This window comes from Neophocaena asiaeorientalis, unplaced genomic scaffold (assembly GCF_003031525.2).
Source record: "Neophocaena asiaeorientalis asiaeorientalis breed wild unplaced genomic scaffold, Neophocaena_asiaeorientalis_V1.1 scaffold678, whole genome shotgun sequence".
NCBI lineage: Eukaryota > Metazoa > Chordata > Mammalia > Artiodactyla > Phocoenidae > Neophocaena > Neophocaena asiaeorientalis.
Window position 1 is genome coordinate 1,173,325 of NW_020175038.1, and position 16,744 is coordinate 1,190,068.

The 16,744-nt window shown below is 39.8% G+C and overlaps 1 protein-coding gene across 1 annotated transcript in view; it reads right to left on the reverse strand.

Moving 5' to 3' along the window:
* The window catches only part of SNTB2 (syntrophin beta 2), a 98,848-nt gene that overhangs the window by 46,119 nt on the left and 35,985 nt on the right, over positions 1–16,744 (reverse strand). Inside the window, 1 exon segment of the mRNA XM_024763092.1 lies at positions 10,519–10,732. Within this exon segment, the coding sequence (XP_024618860.1) occupies positions 10,519–10,732 (214 nt within the window).

Genomic DNA, 16,744 nt, shown 5'->3' on the forward strand with positions numbered 1-16,744 from the left:
CCCAAATGTCCATTGATGGAATGGATAAACAAAATGTGAGAGATATATATATATCCCACAAGCTACTTGGCATGGCCAAAATAATAATAATAATAATTTTATGGTGGGATGTAAGATGGATTACAAAAGAGAAATGGCCTGGGGAGGTTTAATTGGACCCAAGAAGGATGAGACTACACAGAGCTCACCAGCAGGACACATTCCTAGTCAGGAGGAACACCTCCATCCTAAAAGCTCAGCAAAAGTAGAAGAAGAAAAGAGATTACTGACAAATAGCTTAACATTCACGTTGACCTTTGTTTAGTCCTCTATATTACTTTATAATGTTTTTTCTTTTTAATGTTATTTTCCACTATATCAATTGTTGCCGTCATGGTCCTTAACATAAATATTTGTTGGCTAAGAAAATGATTATATTTTCTAGGGGCTTCCCTGGTGGCGCAGTGGTTGAGGGTCCGCCTGCCGATGCACGGGACGCGGGTTCCTGCCCCGGTCCGGGAGGATCCCACATGCTGCAGAGCGGCTGGGCCTGTGAGACATGGCCGCTGAGCCTGCGCGTCCGGAGCCTGTGCTCCGCAACGGGAGAGGCCACAATAGTGAGAGGCCCACGTACCGCAAAAAAAAAAAAAAAAAAGATTATATTTTCTAAAAGAAAAATAGTTATACATTTATTATGGGACGGTTTAAAATAGTATATTACACTCACTCCCTGGCTCTGAACTGGCAACTGCTGATCCTTTTACTGTTTCCAAGGAATCATACAGTACGTAAGCTTTTCAGACTGGATTCTTTCACTTAGCAATATGCATTTAAGGTTCCTCCATGTCTTCTGTGGATTGACAGCTCACCTCTTTTTATCATTGAATAATATTCTACTGTCTGGATGAACCACTGTTTGTCTATCCATTCACCTATTTATTGAAGGACTTCTTGGTTGTTTTCAAGTTTTAGCAATTACGATTAAAGCATTTGTGTGTAGGTTTTTGTGTGGAGAAAGTTTTTGACTCCTTTGTGTAAATACCAAGGAGCACAACTGCTGGGTCACAGGGTAAGACTACGTTTAGCTTTGTAAGAAACTGCCAAATTGTCTTCCAAAGTAGCTGTAGCATTTTGCGTTCCTACCATCAATGAATAAGCCTTCCTGTTACTATACATCTTTGCCAGCATGTGGTACTGTCAGGTGGATTTTGGCCATTCTAATATGTGTATAGTGGTAACCCATTGTTTTAATTTGCAATTCCCTAATGGCATATGATCTGAGCACCTTTCATATGATTATTTGCCATCTGTAGTTCTTCTCTGGTGAAGTGTCTGTTCAGATCAGATCTATTGTCCATTTTAAAATTGGGTTGTTTTCTTATTGTTGAGTTTTAGAAATTCTTTTTTTTTTTTTTGCGGTACGCGGGCCTCTCACTGTTGTGGCCTCTCCCGTTGCAGAGCACAGGCTCCGGATGCGCAGGCTCAGCGGCCATGGCTCACGGGCCCAGCCGCTCCGCTGCATGTGGGATCCTCCCGGACCGGGGCACGAACCCGTGTCCCCTGCATCGGCAGGCAGACTCTCAACCACTGCACCACCAGGGAAGTCCTAGGAATTCTTTGTAAATTTTGGATATCAGTCCTTTACCTGATATGTATTTCACAAAGATTTTCTCCCAGTCTGTAGCTTATCTTTTCGTTCTCTTAACAGTGTGTGACGGTTAATTTTATGTGTCAACTTGACTGGGCTAAGGGATGTCCAGGTAGCTGGTAAAACATTATTTCTGTGTGTGTCTGTGAGGGTGTTTCTGGAATAGATTAGCATCATCAGTAGACTGAGTAAAGAAGATGGCCCTCGACAATGCAGGTGGGCATCATCCAATTCACCAAGGGCATGAATAGAATAAAAGCGGTACGCGGGCCTCTCACTGTTGTGGCCTCTCCCGTTGCAGAGCACAGGCTCCGGATGCGCAGGCTCAGCGGCCATGGCTCACGGGCCCAGCCGCTCCGCTGCATGTGGGATCCTCCCGGACCGGGGCACGAACCCGTGTCCCCTGCATCGGCAGGCAGACTCTCAACCACTGCACCACCAGGGAAGTCCTAGGAATTCTTTGTAAATTTTGGATATCAGTCCTTTACCTGATATGTATTTCACAAAGATTTTCTCCCAGTCTGTAGCTTATCTTTTCGTTCTCTTAACAGTGTGTGACGGTTAATTTTATGTGTCAACTTGACTGGGCTAAGGGATGTCCAGGTAGCTGGTAAAACATTATTTCTGTGTGTGTCTGTGAGGGTGTTTCTGGAATAGATTAGCATCATCAGTAGACTGAGTAAAGAAGATGGCCCTCGACAATGCAGGTGGGCATCATCCAATTCACCAAGGGCATGAATAGAATAAAAAAGCGGTGGGGGGGCGGGCAAGTTTGCTCTCTTCTTGAGTTGGGACAACCATCTTCTTCTCCTGCCCTCACACATTGGCGTTCCTGGTTCTTGGGCCTTTGAACTCGGGGTGAATTATAAGACTGGTTTTCCTGTTTCTCCAACCTGCAGACAACAGATCATGGGACTTCTTGGTCTCCACAACTGCATGAGCTAATTCCTATAATAAATAAATAAATCTATCTAACTATCTATCCATCCCGTTGCTTCTTTCTCTGGAGAACTCCAGTACACAGTATCTGTTACAGAGTAGAAGTTTTTAATTTTAATGAAGTTCAACTTATCAATTTTTTCTTTTATGTACTGTGCTTTTGGTGCTGTATGTAAGAAGTCACCACCAAACTTTAAAGAGAATGTTTAAAAAGCATAATCCTACAAGCTCAGGGAGAAGGGGAGAAGAGGAGAAGAGCGACTACAATAAAATTTTGGAAGCTGGCAAACAGACAGAACAGACCTAAGAAAAGTGGGGAGGGTCAAATCCAAGCCGATCCATGTTGCAGAATCCTGAAGAGGCTGGGGAACTGGAGGCACCAGTTACCTCTGGAAGTGGGAGTAAAGCACTCAGCTAAAATAAAGAGGCCAGCTGATTGTTTCAGCATTCCCCATCCCCAGCGGCCAGTGACTGCCCCGCCCTCAACCCAGAAGAAGATTCATATCCACCCTCATTCCACCAAACTGAGTGCAAGAGCCAGTGATGTCCTTAATTTAGACCCTATACCAGGCTAGTTGTTTTCGACAGAGGCTATTTACTTCCAGCTGGTTGTTTTGGCACTGTAACCAGCTTAACATCCTTAATCGCATGCTAAAAGTTGTTGCAAAACTATGACAAAAAATTTCTTTCACTCCTCCTACTGACCTACTTAGAGCTAAAGGCAGGAATCAGTTCATCCTTCTCTGGACACAAAACATTCACCTTCTGAAAAAGCCTTTATACCTCATACAGTTCCTGGGAGAGTCTCTCAGACACAGCTCCTTTGCCACAGTTTAAACTCTGAAAATCCTGATGTTAAAGATCCTACTTATTAATAACTGAAAGAAAGGAAAATAAGTCTGATATAAAATAAACTTAACCTGATTAAGCAGGAAAAGATCATGGGACCACTAGGCTGGAAAAAGATGAAAACAGGAAATAAAACAGTTCCCAGGACAGAATCACCAATTTTTCATGAAGAGAAATTTTGCAGTGTTTCTTAAAAAGTGATTGTAAAATAGAAAATTAAATTAGAAGAAACAGAAAATAAACTCCAAAACAGGACTAATGATTCTAGGATCCAGAAGTCTGTTTGCCTTTAAAGAAGCAGCCCCTAGAGCTGATAAAGGGGACAAAGTGTTTCCTAATGTCTACTGCTGTTTTAAAAGACAAATTCAAATGAAAATTCTACGAATAAAAGTTTGGAGGCAGTCTGCCAGTCATTGTTTGGGCCCACAGGAGAGAGGAAGAGACAGCTACAGTGTGAAGAGTTCTGGCCTCTGGTCAAACCACTGAGGATTTCCTGAGAAATGCAATTACATTCTGATCAGATGAATCAGATCATGTTTAGGTCCACAGAAGCATAGGATTCTTAAGTCTAGCCTGCTTATTTCTTCTGCTTAGTAAAGTCTTTGACATAACTTATGTGTTCAATTTAGTAATAATCATGTTGTTCTATACATCATAAAGCCAAAATTTACCTTTTACATGGAAAACAGCCGAAGTGAAGATGACCCAGACATTGTGAACCAGCTCAATGATAACAGATTTACATTTCCGAAAAGCAGCGTTTAAGAACACCTTGTCCTCGCTAAACTCCGCACTGCCCACAATGCTGTTTGCTAAGGAACAGGCTCATGTTCTCTCCCTGGACTTTGTCATTATTTATTTAGCTTTCACTTTCCACAATGAACCGCTTATAACTATCAAAAGCATCTAGTGAGGTCTTGAGGACTAGAGGTGGAAGAAGCAAATAAACTTCCCCTGCCTCTTTACTTATTTATTCTGATGGTCAGCACTTTTTCTCAGCTTTAGAGAAACTAAATCAATGTAGTAAAACAGAAAAAAAGGATGCTTTCCTCTCATGTCAAATAAGTTTTTTATCTAGAAAGTGAAGTCTTTACATTAAAATGAAGGATGAACCACAAAGAGATTCCACTACACACCCATCAGAATAGTTAATATTAAGAAGACTGACACTGCCAATGCTGGCCAAGGATGTGAAGCAATGGAAACTCTCACACACTGCTGGTGGGCATGTAAAATGGCACAACCACTCTGGAAAAAAGCCTGGCAGTTTTTTAAAAAACATTAAAAAAAACAACAACCAAAAAAAAAAAAACCTAAACATACACCTACCCTTTCAGCCAGCAGTTTCACTCCTAAGAATTTATCCAAGAGAAATAAAAATGTATGCCCACAAGAGTTGTACAAAAATATTCATAGTAACTTTATTAATATTAGCTCCAAACTGGAAATAGCTCAGGTATCCGTGAATAGGAAAATGGATAAAGAAACTATGCTATATTCATAAAACATAACACTACTCAGCAATAAAAGAGAAAGAGTTATTGTTACATGCAACAAGAAGAATGAATCTCAAAATTCTTATGCTGAGCTAAATAATTCTATCACAAAAAGGTACATATGATATGACTACATTTACATGAAGTTTTAGAATAGCTGAAACAGATCTATGACAGCAAGTCAGAACAGAGATAGCCTTGGAAGGTGGGAGAGGGAATTGACTGGGAAGGGGAAAAAGAAAACTTTCCAAGGTAACAGTAATGTCCTGTATCTTGATAGGCTTGGGTTACGTAATTTTAGGCATCTGTCAAAATTTAGGATTTGTGTATTTTATTGTATGCAAATATTGTCTCAAAAGAAAAAAGCTACAACAAAAACACTGAACTCTATATGCACGCTTGAGTAGAGAGAAATATTCTAATGTGTGCAATTCACTTTGAAATGCATCAAAGAAAATTAAGATGGATTGACGGATGGATAGGTGGGCCAATCCATGATAAAGTATATATAGTAAAATGTTAATGGTAGAATCTAGGTCATGGAAAAATGAGTGTTGACTATAAAATTCTTTCGACTTTGCTGTATGTTTGAAGATTTTCTTAATAAATTGTTAGGGAAAAAATGATGATGGGAATCCACTTGCCTATGTAGGGCTTAAATACCAGATTCATAATTATTTTCCAGATTAGGGCACATCTAAGCCTATTCCTTGTCAGAGTTTTACCAAAGACTATGTGGAAGATTAAGATTTTCAAATAGAAATATGGTCAGTTATATAAGGCTGCAATGTGATAAATATCTTGGTGACAGATGTCCTGATGAAACTTATTTTTGCTGTTCCTAAATGAAGTGGTTTTCTCCATGGCTTTAAATGTTGCAGCTGTGTTACCTGTCATGACATTTCCTTTGACAGAGCTGAGATAAATTTAAGGATCAAAGAGCTCCAAGTGACTTTACAGATACTATCTTATTTATCCTTGAAGTAAAAGAACAGAGTTGAGCAAGCATTATTATGTCCATTTTACAGAAAGAAAAAAACAGGAGGACAGAGGAATTAAGGGACTTATTTAAGGTCAGAAGGACACCAACAGCACCTATAATAATAATATATTGAGAGCATACTATGCCAATTTTATAATTGTTCTCTTATTTAATCCTCATATAACCTTTCATTTTATACAGGAGGAAACCAAGGCTTATGAAAACAAATAGTTTGCCTAAAGTTACAAAGTGTATCACCCTAACTTCAGTCTAATTACTCAATGGCTCTGAACATTTTTTTCTACCAAGACACTTAGGATAGATGTTCACATTCCTGTGGGTATAACCAAAGTTAAGCATAATTTTGCCAGGTACCTGCAATTCTACTGCTTTTCTTTTTCTCTAGAAAGCACACTGGAATGCAAGTAAGAGTGACATAAGAATAACCTTGAATCTCTTCCAACTTATATTTTACAAAAAGCAGATCATTTGCAAATCTGGTATTTTTTTTTCTTTTTTTGGCCACGCCATGCAGCATGCTGGATCTTAGTTCCCCAACCAGGGATCGAACCCGTGCCCCCTGCACTGAGAGCACTGCACACGGAGTCTTAACCATGCGACCACCATGGAAGTTCCCAAATTTGCTATTTTAAGTAACTTTGGAAACGAATTACTTTGCAGCATTAAGCCTGATAATCTGCAAAAGCCTAACTCTTCTAAGACCTATCCTTGTAGAGTAATAAGTAGACTGATCATCTTACTGAAGAGCACGGTGTGATACAACTCTTATAGCCCAAACTGCCCTCTTTTGTTGTTTCTGAAAATCTACTTCAAACTTGACCATCCACCAAATGTCTTTAGCATATACGCTAAAGAGAATGCAGCCCCAAGTTTTAATAAAGGTCAAGGTTATTGAGCTCTAAAAGATGTCTTAGTGGATGATAAACTAGCACCACTTTCAGCAATACAGCCAAGTCATATCACCTTCTTCCTTCTCTCCCTCCCACAACCCCAGCGTGCTATAGAAATATATCAGCAGCACTACAGGTGCTGTAGACTGAATGTTTGTGTCCCTGCCTCAAATTCATGTTAAAATCCTAACCCCGGGGCTTCCCTGGTGGCGCAGTGGTTGAGAGTCCGCCTCCCAATGCAGGGGACACGGGTTCGAGCCCTGGTCTGGGAAGATCCCACATGCCGCGGAGCAACTAGGCCCGTGAGCCACAACTACTGAGCCTGCGCGTCTGGAGCCTGTGCTCTGCAACAAGAGAGGCCGCGATAGTGAGAGGCCCGCACACCACGATGAAGAGTGGCCCCTGCTCGCCGCAACTAGAGAAAGCCCTCGCACAGAAACAAAGACCCAACACAGCCAAAAATAAATAAATAAATAAATAAAATTATTTTTAAAAAAAGAATTTTAATTTTACTTGAATGAAACATTTTAAAAATGAAACAGAAATAAAACTATATGGGGGCTTCCCTGGTGGCGCAGTGGTTGAGAGTCCGTCTGCTGATGCAGGGGACACGGGTTCGTGCCCCGGTCCAGGAAGATCCCACGTGCCGCAGAGTGGCTAGGCCTGTGAGCCATGGCCACTGAGCCTGCGCGTCCAGAGCCTGTGCTCCGCAATGGGAGAGGCCACAACAGTGAGAGGCCCGTGTACCATAAAAAAAAAAAAAAAAATCCTAACTCCAAATGTGACAAAATTAGAAGATGGGGCCTCTGGGAGGCGATTAGATCGTAAGGGCAGAGCCCTCACAGATGGGATTAGTGCTCTCATGAGAGAGACCCCAAGGAGCTGTCTAGATTTCTCTGCCATGTGAGAATATAGCAAGAAAATGACCATCTATGAATCAGGAAGTGGGCCTTCGCCAGACACTAAATATGCCAGTGCCTTGATCTTAGACTTCCAAGGCTTTTCCCTAACTGTGAAAAGTAAATTTCTGTTGTTTATAAGCCACCCAGTTTATGGTATTTTGTTACAGCAGCCTGAACAGACTAAGACAACAATCTATTCTCATTCTCAGAAATGACTTATAGGGACTTTCCTGGTGGCACAGTGGTTAAGGATCCACCTGCCAATGCAGGGGACGTGGGTTTGAGCCTTGGTCCGGGAAGATCCCACATGCCGCGGAGCTACTAAGCCCATGTGCCACAACTACTGAGCCTGAGCTCTAGAGCCTGCGAGCAACAACTACTGAAGCCCACACGCCTAGAGCCTGTGCTCTGCAACAAGAGAAGCCACTGCAATGAGAAGCCCACACATTGCAATGAAGAGTAGGCCCCGCTCGCCGCAACTAGAGAAAGCCCGCGTGCAGCAAGACCTAAGGCAGCCAAAAATAAATAAATAAATTTATTTTTTAAAAAAGAAATGATTTATTACGAAGGGACTTAGCCTGAATACTTTCCTCAGCCTGACAATCAGTTGACAAATTTAATGTCTATTTGTTCTCTTTATCACATTGTAACTCTATTCTAATTCCTTCTCTATAGTCCTAACTACATAATTTTTTTTAAGTCCATGATTAACAGATCAAAGTCTCTACATAAATATATCTCATTTGAGAAAAAAATTTTAACTTGAATTTAAGAGGCAGAGTTGATTATTTACTTTAAAAATTAGATTTTTTTCTTTATTTTTATTGGAGCATAGTTGCTTTACAATGTTGTGTTAGTTTCTGCTGTACAACAAAGTGAATCAGCCACACATATACATATATCCCCTCTTCCTTGGATTTCCTTCCCACTTAGGTCACCACAGAGCACTGAGTAGAGTTCCCTGTGCTTTACAGTCTACTCTCATTAGTTATCTATTTTATACATAGTAGTGTTTATATGTGTCAATCCCAATCTCCCAATCTATCCCCCCCCGACCCTGGTATGTATAAGTACAAATTAGATTCTTACTGTATGAAAAAAAAAAGCATTCCTTTAAAGATCAAGCTGTTCTGTATTTATATATGCTTCAATATACACACAATCTTTCACAAATAAACCTTTATATAACAAGAAGTAATTTCTATGTCTTGAACTTTTAAAAGAAAGCAAATAAAAACAATACAAATGTATCAGAATGTAATTTTCAAAATATGTATACATGGGAATTACCTGGCTGTCCAGTGGTTAGGACTCTGCACTTTCACCTCTGAGGGCTCGAGTTCAATCCCTAGTCAGGAAACTAAGATCCCACAAGCTGCATGGCATGGCCAAAATATATATATATGTATGTAAGTATGTATGTATACAAAGTTAGCAGTTAAGACTTTTTTTTTTTTTTTTTTGGCGGTACGCAGGCCTCTCACTGTTGTGGCCTCTCCCATTGTGGAGCACAGGCTCTGGACGTGCAGGCTCAGCGGCCATGGCTCACGGGCCCAGCCGCTCTGCGGCATGTGGGATCCTCCTGGACCAGGGCACGAACCCGTGTCCCCTGCATCAGCAGGCGGATTCTCAACCACTGCACCACCAGGGAAGCCCAATTAAGACTTTTTAAGCTACTATTTCTTGAGAACCTACTATATGTTTGGCTCTATACAAAGGGCTTCATGTGTGTTATGCCATTTAATCTGCACACTGAGTTATTCTTTTTTTTTAATCACTGAGAATATGGAGGTTTATAGAGGTGAAGGAACTTGCTCAGAGCCTTCTTTGGAGCAGGTGACCTAGTTTGGATTCAAACCAAGGTCTGTGTGATTGCAGAGCTCAACTCTTTCCAGCATACACATAATATATTATAGAGCAGGAGCTTCCATTCCATGTCCCTATGGCCTAAAATGCCCAAGAAGGTCATTCAGCTTCTTGCTGTCTTCTGTGAACCATCCCATCCTGATTAGGCACCTGGCTGTGCATTCAGATCAGAGGAGACCATAAAAGCGAAAGTATATTATAAAAAGTTTGTCCTTAACTATGTCTTTGGACTACTTTCTTTATCTCTTTTTTTCCCCTGATCTCTAACCAGACACTAGCTTTACCAGTACCACGTCATGGCATTAATGAAGACAAAGTCATAGAACCCAAATGGTGATAGAACTAGGAGGGACATTAGAAATTATCCAATCCAATGCTCTCATTTCACAAATGAGGAAACTGAGGTCAAAAGAAGCTAACTTGCCACAGTCACGTTATTAGTTGATGCAGCCTGACCTATAATGAAGATCTCTGATTCTTTTTTCTTTTTTTTTAAGATCTCTGATTCTTTACACTAACCATAGTATAAGGAATTTCCTCCTAGGAGATATTTTTTTTAATTTCTTGGACAAGACTTTTTCTATTATTAAGTAATATTCATAATGAATAAACTAATAGTAACACACCAGAAAGGTTTAAAATGAAAAGTAGAAGCCTCTTCTTTCCTTCTACCTTCTAATCCCATTTCATTCCCCAGGCATAACCATCATTAAGCTTCTTGTGTGTTCATCCAAAATTGATCTATATATGTACATATATGTGTGAAGTAATTTAAATATGGAAGTACAAAAATGATTCTCTCATCTCAGACTGATGTTTTCCTCTATATAATTTAGTCAACAGTCATATTATTGCATAAAAATACGCAAAGGGAGAAAGTAATATTGCAACATATCTCTAAGTTTGCAAAGCTGTGAGTACAATGTTCTCCTTAGGTACAGCTCACCTGTTTTCCAGGTCCGGCATGCTTAGGTTTCTAGCAGCAAAGCACATTTTGAGAGGGATGACCTTCCTGTCCTTGGTGCTGTTCTGGTGTTTTGGAGAACCGGAGTCCTCACTGCCACTAAAGCTTGGTGACTGGGGAGCTGCACCTTCCCATGGCAGATCTGATACTAACGATGGCTTCTTGATATATGGCGTTACTTCTCGGATGAATTTAACTATGAACAAAAATCAAAGAAGAAGGTTAGTATTTTTGCTTCCTATGAAAAATAACAACGGAAATATATACATACACAAACTATCTGGCATGAAGTGAAAAAATACACGAAGTTAAAGAGCCAGCACACAGAATCTTAGGATCGGAGGGTGCTTTAAGAGCATGTAATCCAAATGATATAACACTACTCTATCCTAAAAACTTTAACTTCTGAGTCTTTGCATATTGTTGCTTCTGCTTAGGACTCCTTTCTCCCTTTGCTGGCCTGGCCAACTCTACTCAAGAGTCACCTCCTCAGCAGCCTTTCCTGTTCACTCTCTCCAGGGTATTACCATTACTCTTCTGTAGCAACTTCTAAGCACCCTGGGTTGTAATCCTCTGTTAATACTTCAGTTCCCTGCTGGCTGTGAGTTCCCCAAAGGCAGGGTTTACAATTTATTCAATCTTGGTGTCTAAAATCCAGACCAGTGCCTACTCAGTAAATGTTTGAATAAATGAGTGAAGGAAAAAATGAACAATTAAATAGCTGAATTATCTCAGTAGTTGGCCATCATGAATGAATCTGGATAGATTCAGTACCTCCTGAGACAGCCCCATCTAGCTTTAGACAACTCAACATTTAGAAACTTGAAACTTCCACCCATTGGTTTGCTGACTACAGAAGCCATATAGAACAAACTTAATCTCTTCCACATGAGAACCCTTCAGATATCTGAAGACTGAGATGATCTCTCTCTTTTCCAGACTAAGCTATGTATCTCTACTTCAATTCGATTCAACTCAGTCAACATTTTCAGCTACCTTCCAAGTATCAGGCATTAGGCTAGTCACTGAGAATACAAGAGCAACTTAGGTATGGACCCTGCCTTCAAAGAATGCCCAGTCTAGTAAGGGAGACGGCTTTGGAAACAAACCATTATAGCTTTGAAAAACAAGCACAAAAACATAGTCAAAAACAAGGTATTTCTATTAACGGTAGCCCCAAATTAAGATATAGCGTTTAATATATGCGAAATGTTTTTCTTTTAAGTTCAATTTTAAGACACATAAAATACTTCTTTTACCTCATTCATGACTGGCAACTACTATCATTTGAGGCACTGTGCTCTTATTTCAAAAACTAGATAAACTGAAGATTATTAAATCCTTTTTTAGTAAAATCTTAAAAAGCATTAAAATGTCAATAAATCGTTGAATGTAGATAAATCGGTCACCATTTCCTCTTCTAACATCAATATATGTTGTTACATCAGTAATCTACCTCCTCTAAAATTCCACTGTGGTAGGTCATTAGAGTAGTATCATGGGAACTGAAAAACTAGAAAGATATGATCATTATCAATGCTTATCAATGTCATAATAGCTAGTATTAATATTTTATAGCATTAGAAGCTTTACAAGCCTATGAAACTTTACTAAGAAATAGATTACTAAATCTAAAAAATAATCAGCTATGTTTCTAAAAACACAGCTAACAAGTCTTTAGAATATTGTTTCTTTTTCGAATAGGTAATACATGCATATAAAACAAAATTCAGGGTTTCCCTGGTGGCGCAGTGGTTAAGAATCCACCTGCCAATGCAGGGGACAAGGGTTCGAGCCCTGGTCCAGGAAGATCTCACATGCCGAGGAGCAACTAAGCCTGTGCACCACAACTACTGAGCCTGCGCTCTAGAGCCCGCGAGCCACAACTACTGAGCCTGCGTGCCACAACTACTGAAGCCTATGTGCCTAGAGCCTGTGTTCTGCAACAAGAGAAGCCACTGCAATGAGAAGCATGCGCACCGCAATGAAGAGTAGCCCCCGCTCACTGCAACTAGAAAAAGCCCGCACGCAGCAACAAAGGCCCAATGCAGCCAAAAATAAATAAATTTTTTTAAAAAGAGAGAAAAAAACAAAATTCAACAAGTATAAAAGGTTTTATGATAAACAGTATGTATTTCTAGCAGCCCAATTCCCATCCCTGGAGGCAATTACTGTATGGTCTTCCAGCAACAGGCTAAGCATGTATGAAAATAGACACACATACGTGTGTATATACATAAATACACACAATGGTAGTATATTATGCTTACTGTTTCCACATCTTGCTTTTTTAACTTAGTAATATTGATGATAATCTTTTATAAGCATAGCATCCTACCACTCACTCTACATGATGTGGTGACAGAGAGGCCTTTGGAATCAGACCTTGTTCAAATACTAACTACTAACTGTGCTTGCTACTTCAGAGCTATGTGACCTCACTTGACAGTCCTGAAGTCCTCATCTACAAAATGGCAGTAACACTAAGCAAGTAAAAATTCTAGGCACATGCTAAACATTCAATAAATAGTAGGCGTCTTTCTTCTCCTTCCCTAATTTAAAAAGCTAGAAAAGTTAAAAATTTTAAACAGCAATCAGAAGAGGCAACATTATTTTCCTATAAGTTATTCAAGAAGATCTGCTGAAGTTAAGCATAATTCTAGAAAATATAATAATGCTAATGCCAACATTTAGAAAAAGTTTGTGTGTGTTTGTATGTGTGTGTGCTTTCTATGTATAGTTATAATATGTGTATTTCTAGGTGGAGAGAGTAAAAGCTAACTGCTTCAGATCACCAAGGAGATTTTTTTCATCCTAGAAAAAACGAGCAGGGGTGCAACCAGTGTATCCTTTGAGCAGCTGACTCAAGCATTTCAATACATGCTTTAGTTTAGCTTTGTGCTTTCAAGAGAGAATTAGATCACAATAACTTTGGCAGAAATTCTTACAGTTTCTAGTCACTGCCAATGGCAGAGAGTTACTTTTTAAACATTTATGGCAGTATACTAACTTTTGGGCTACCAATTGGGGGAAACTAAAGACATTCTAAATGACTACTCCTGAATACTACAGTGGTTAGAAAAGCCTGCTTTATGATATACTCAGAAGCTCGTTTGATCACAGAGTAGCATCAGTGAGTTGATTACTACACATATTTAAATAAAATAGACATACACACATAGCCTATTGCATGGCCTTATTAAAAGAGCAATGAGTTTCACTTGAGTTGATGACAATGACACCCATACCCCCATCTAACTGGTTATCCATAATGGCTGGAGAACCATAAATAGACATCTGTTTCTAATTTACCTGAGATTCAGGAAAGGTGAAAAGTTAAGTGTGCTCTGAGTCCTGTTCTTAGACCTCCCCTGTTGCCACAGTGCATTAACCTGGATACCCGACAGGATAAGCAAAGCCTCTACACCACTACATGGCATTCAGGTCAACTCAGAAACCGTGATATGGGGACTTCCCTGGTGGCGCAGTGGTTAAGAATCCGCCTGCCAATGCAGGGGACACGGGTTCGAGCCCTGGTCCGGGAAGATCCCGCATGTCGCGGAGCTACTAAGCCCGTGTGCCACAACTACTGAGCCTGCACTCTAGAGCCCGCAAGCCACAACTATTGAGCCTGCGCACCTAGAGTCCGTGCTCCGCAACAAGAGAAGCCACCGCAATGAGAAGCCTGTGCACCACAGTGAAAAGCAGCCCCCACTCGCCACAACTAGAGAAACCCTGCACACAGCAACGAAGACCCAAAGCAGTCAAAAAGAAATATAAATTAATAAAATAATAATAATAATGAAGGAAAAAACGTGATATGGGACTTCCCTGGTAGTCCAGTGGGTAAGACTCCGTGCTCCCAATTCAAGGGGCCCGAGTTCGATCCCTGATCGGGGAACTAGATCCCATGTGCTGCAACTAAGACCCAGTGCAGCCAAAATAAATAAATAAATAAATAAAATCTTTACATAAATTTAAATAAAAGAAACTGTGATATATTTCAGAGTTATTTCACTTTTCCTGATAGTTAAAGATCGTCCTCAAAATGCTTAAACTCTGATGTTTATAGTATTTTAGGTGTTTAGTTGCTGAAGTTAATCTTTCTTCTACGCACTGCTCGCTCTTATTGAAAATGAAGGGGGTTCTCCCCCACCCTAAAATCATCACTATAATCCCTTCTCTTTAGTGACAACAAACATATACATGTACTGTACACACATCTGGAAAGACATCTACGAAGGTTTTCAGCAAAACATCAATAGTGCCTAGAAATATGCATAGGACTGCCTTTGATGAGCCCATATCATTTATACAAAAAACAAAAAACTTATTTAAGAAAGGAAGAAAATTTATTCCGAAAACTTGCTCAAACTTTAAACATGGAACCACCTTAAACTAAAACCTTGCTGAACCTTCTAAAACTATAATGCACGGGATAGGATCCAAGATCCAACTGATTCTTACTGAATTCCATGCTCTAATGAATAAGGTTACAGGGGTCCATGTATATTAACAAGGTACACTGCTATCCTGGTTTGGGGCATTAGGCAGCATCTGATTTTAAACTGATGCCATTTATGTGGCTTTTAAAAGCTTATCCAAAAGATACTTTACAGTGCAAAAGTAGCCTACGGCTATAAACACAAGTATTCTGGTAAATCGATCACCTTCCCTTATAAACATCAATCTCTCATATAATCATTATTTTCCTCTCTAATTTCTAATGCTTATCATTTTCTTATCTCTTCAAGTGACCTTTACTATGAGTTTAAGTGAAACTAAATGGATCAGACAATGTAAGGAGAATCGTGCCAATATTTCCCCTGCTTTTGCAAACAAGTTTGTTTCTGATCTATCTATCCTTAGGGTGGAAGAGCTGGCTTTTCATTTGTCTCACAAGTGAGTTAACGATGACATCACTGTTCAAGTATTCTCCCAAGAAGTTTCTCCTTGACCTCATCCCAAGCTCCTCCTCCAAATCAAGAATCTGATAGATGGCCACCAAAAGCATTAGGGAGGAATTACTTTATTTTTCGTAAAAAGCCTTTTACATTCTCAACTTGCAGGTGTCTTTCAGCTCAAGTCTCTTGCCATTTAGGGTCTGAGTAGGCTGCACAGTCTAGGTTTTGGTGATGTAAACCCTATACGTGTTCAGAGTGACTCTGGTTTCATTATACCTTTCCATTGTAAAGTATCAATAACATTGCACATTCTCTAATTTATTGAGCTCCTGCTATATGCCAGGAACTGTTTTGGGAACCAAGAATAACATATCCATGAACAAAACATGCAAAAATAAAAAAGGATAAATGTAATGAATAAGTAAATTATATTCTAAAAAAACAAAAACTTACATTCACATAAACTTATGTTTATATATGTTCACATATGACTTTTTTTATCAGCTCTATTCCTAGTGCCCAAACTGGAAACAACCCAAATTTCCTTTAATGGGTGAATGGATAAATTGCAGTACAGCCAGGAACAGAATATTACTTGGCAATGAAAAGGAAAATGAGAGGCTTCCCTGGTGGCACAGTGGTTAAGAATCCGCCTGCCAATGCAGGGGACACAGGTTCGAGCCTTGGTCCGGGAAGATCCCACATGCCGTGGAGCAGATAAACCCGAGAGCCACAGCTACTTAGCCCACGTGCCTAGAGCCCATGCTCCTCAACAAGAGAAGCCACTGTAATGTGAAGCTCACGAACCGCAACAAAGAGTAGACTCCGCTTGCCGCAACTAGAGAAAGCCCATGCACAGCAACAAAGACCCAACGCAGCCAAAAATAAATTAAAAAATAAATAAAATTTTTTTTTAAAAAAAGGAAAATCAACTGAGCAACTTGGATGAATCTCAAAGGTATTATGCTGAGTAAAAGAAGCCAGTGTCAAAAGGTTACATACTGCATGATTCTATTACTGAAAAGACAAAACTGTATGAAGACAGGCATGGGGAAGGTGTGATGAGTTTTTTTTGAGTGTAGAACTAGCCTATATCCTTATTGTGGTGATGGTCACAAGAATTTACACATGGGTTAAAATTCACAGAAGTGTATACCATATGGGAGGGGAGCCAATTTTACTGCATAATTTAAAAATTAAAATTAAAATAAGTAAATTATTGGGGCTTCCCTGGTGGCGCAGTGGTTGAGAGCCTGCCTGCCGATGCAGGAAGTGTTATGGAAAAGGGTAAACAGTAAGGGAAG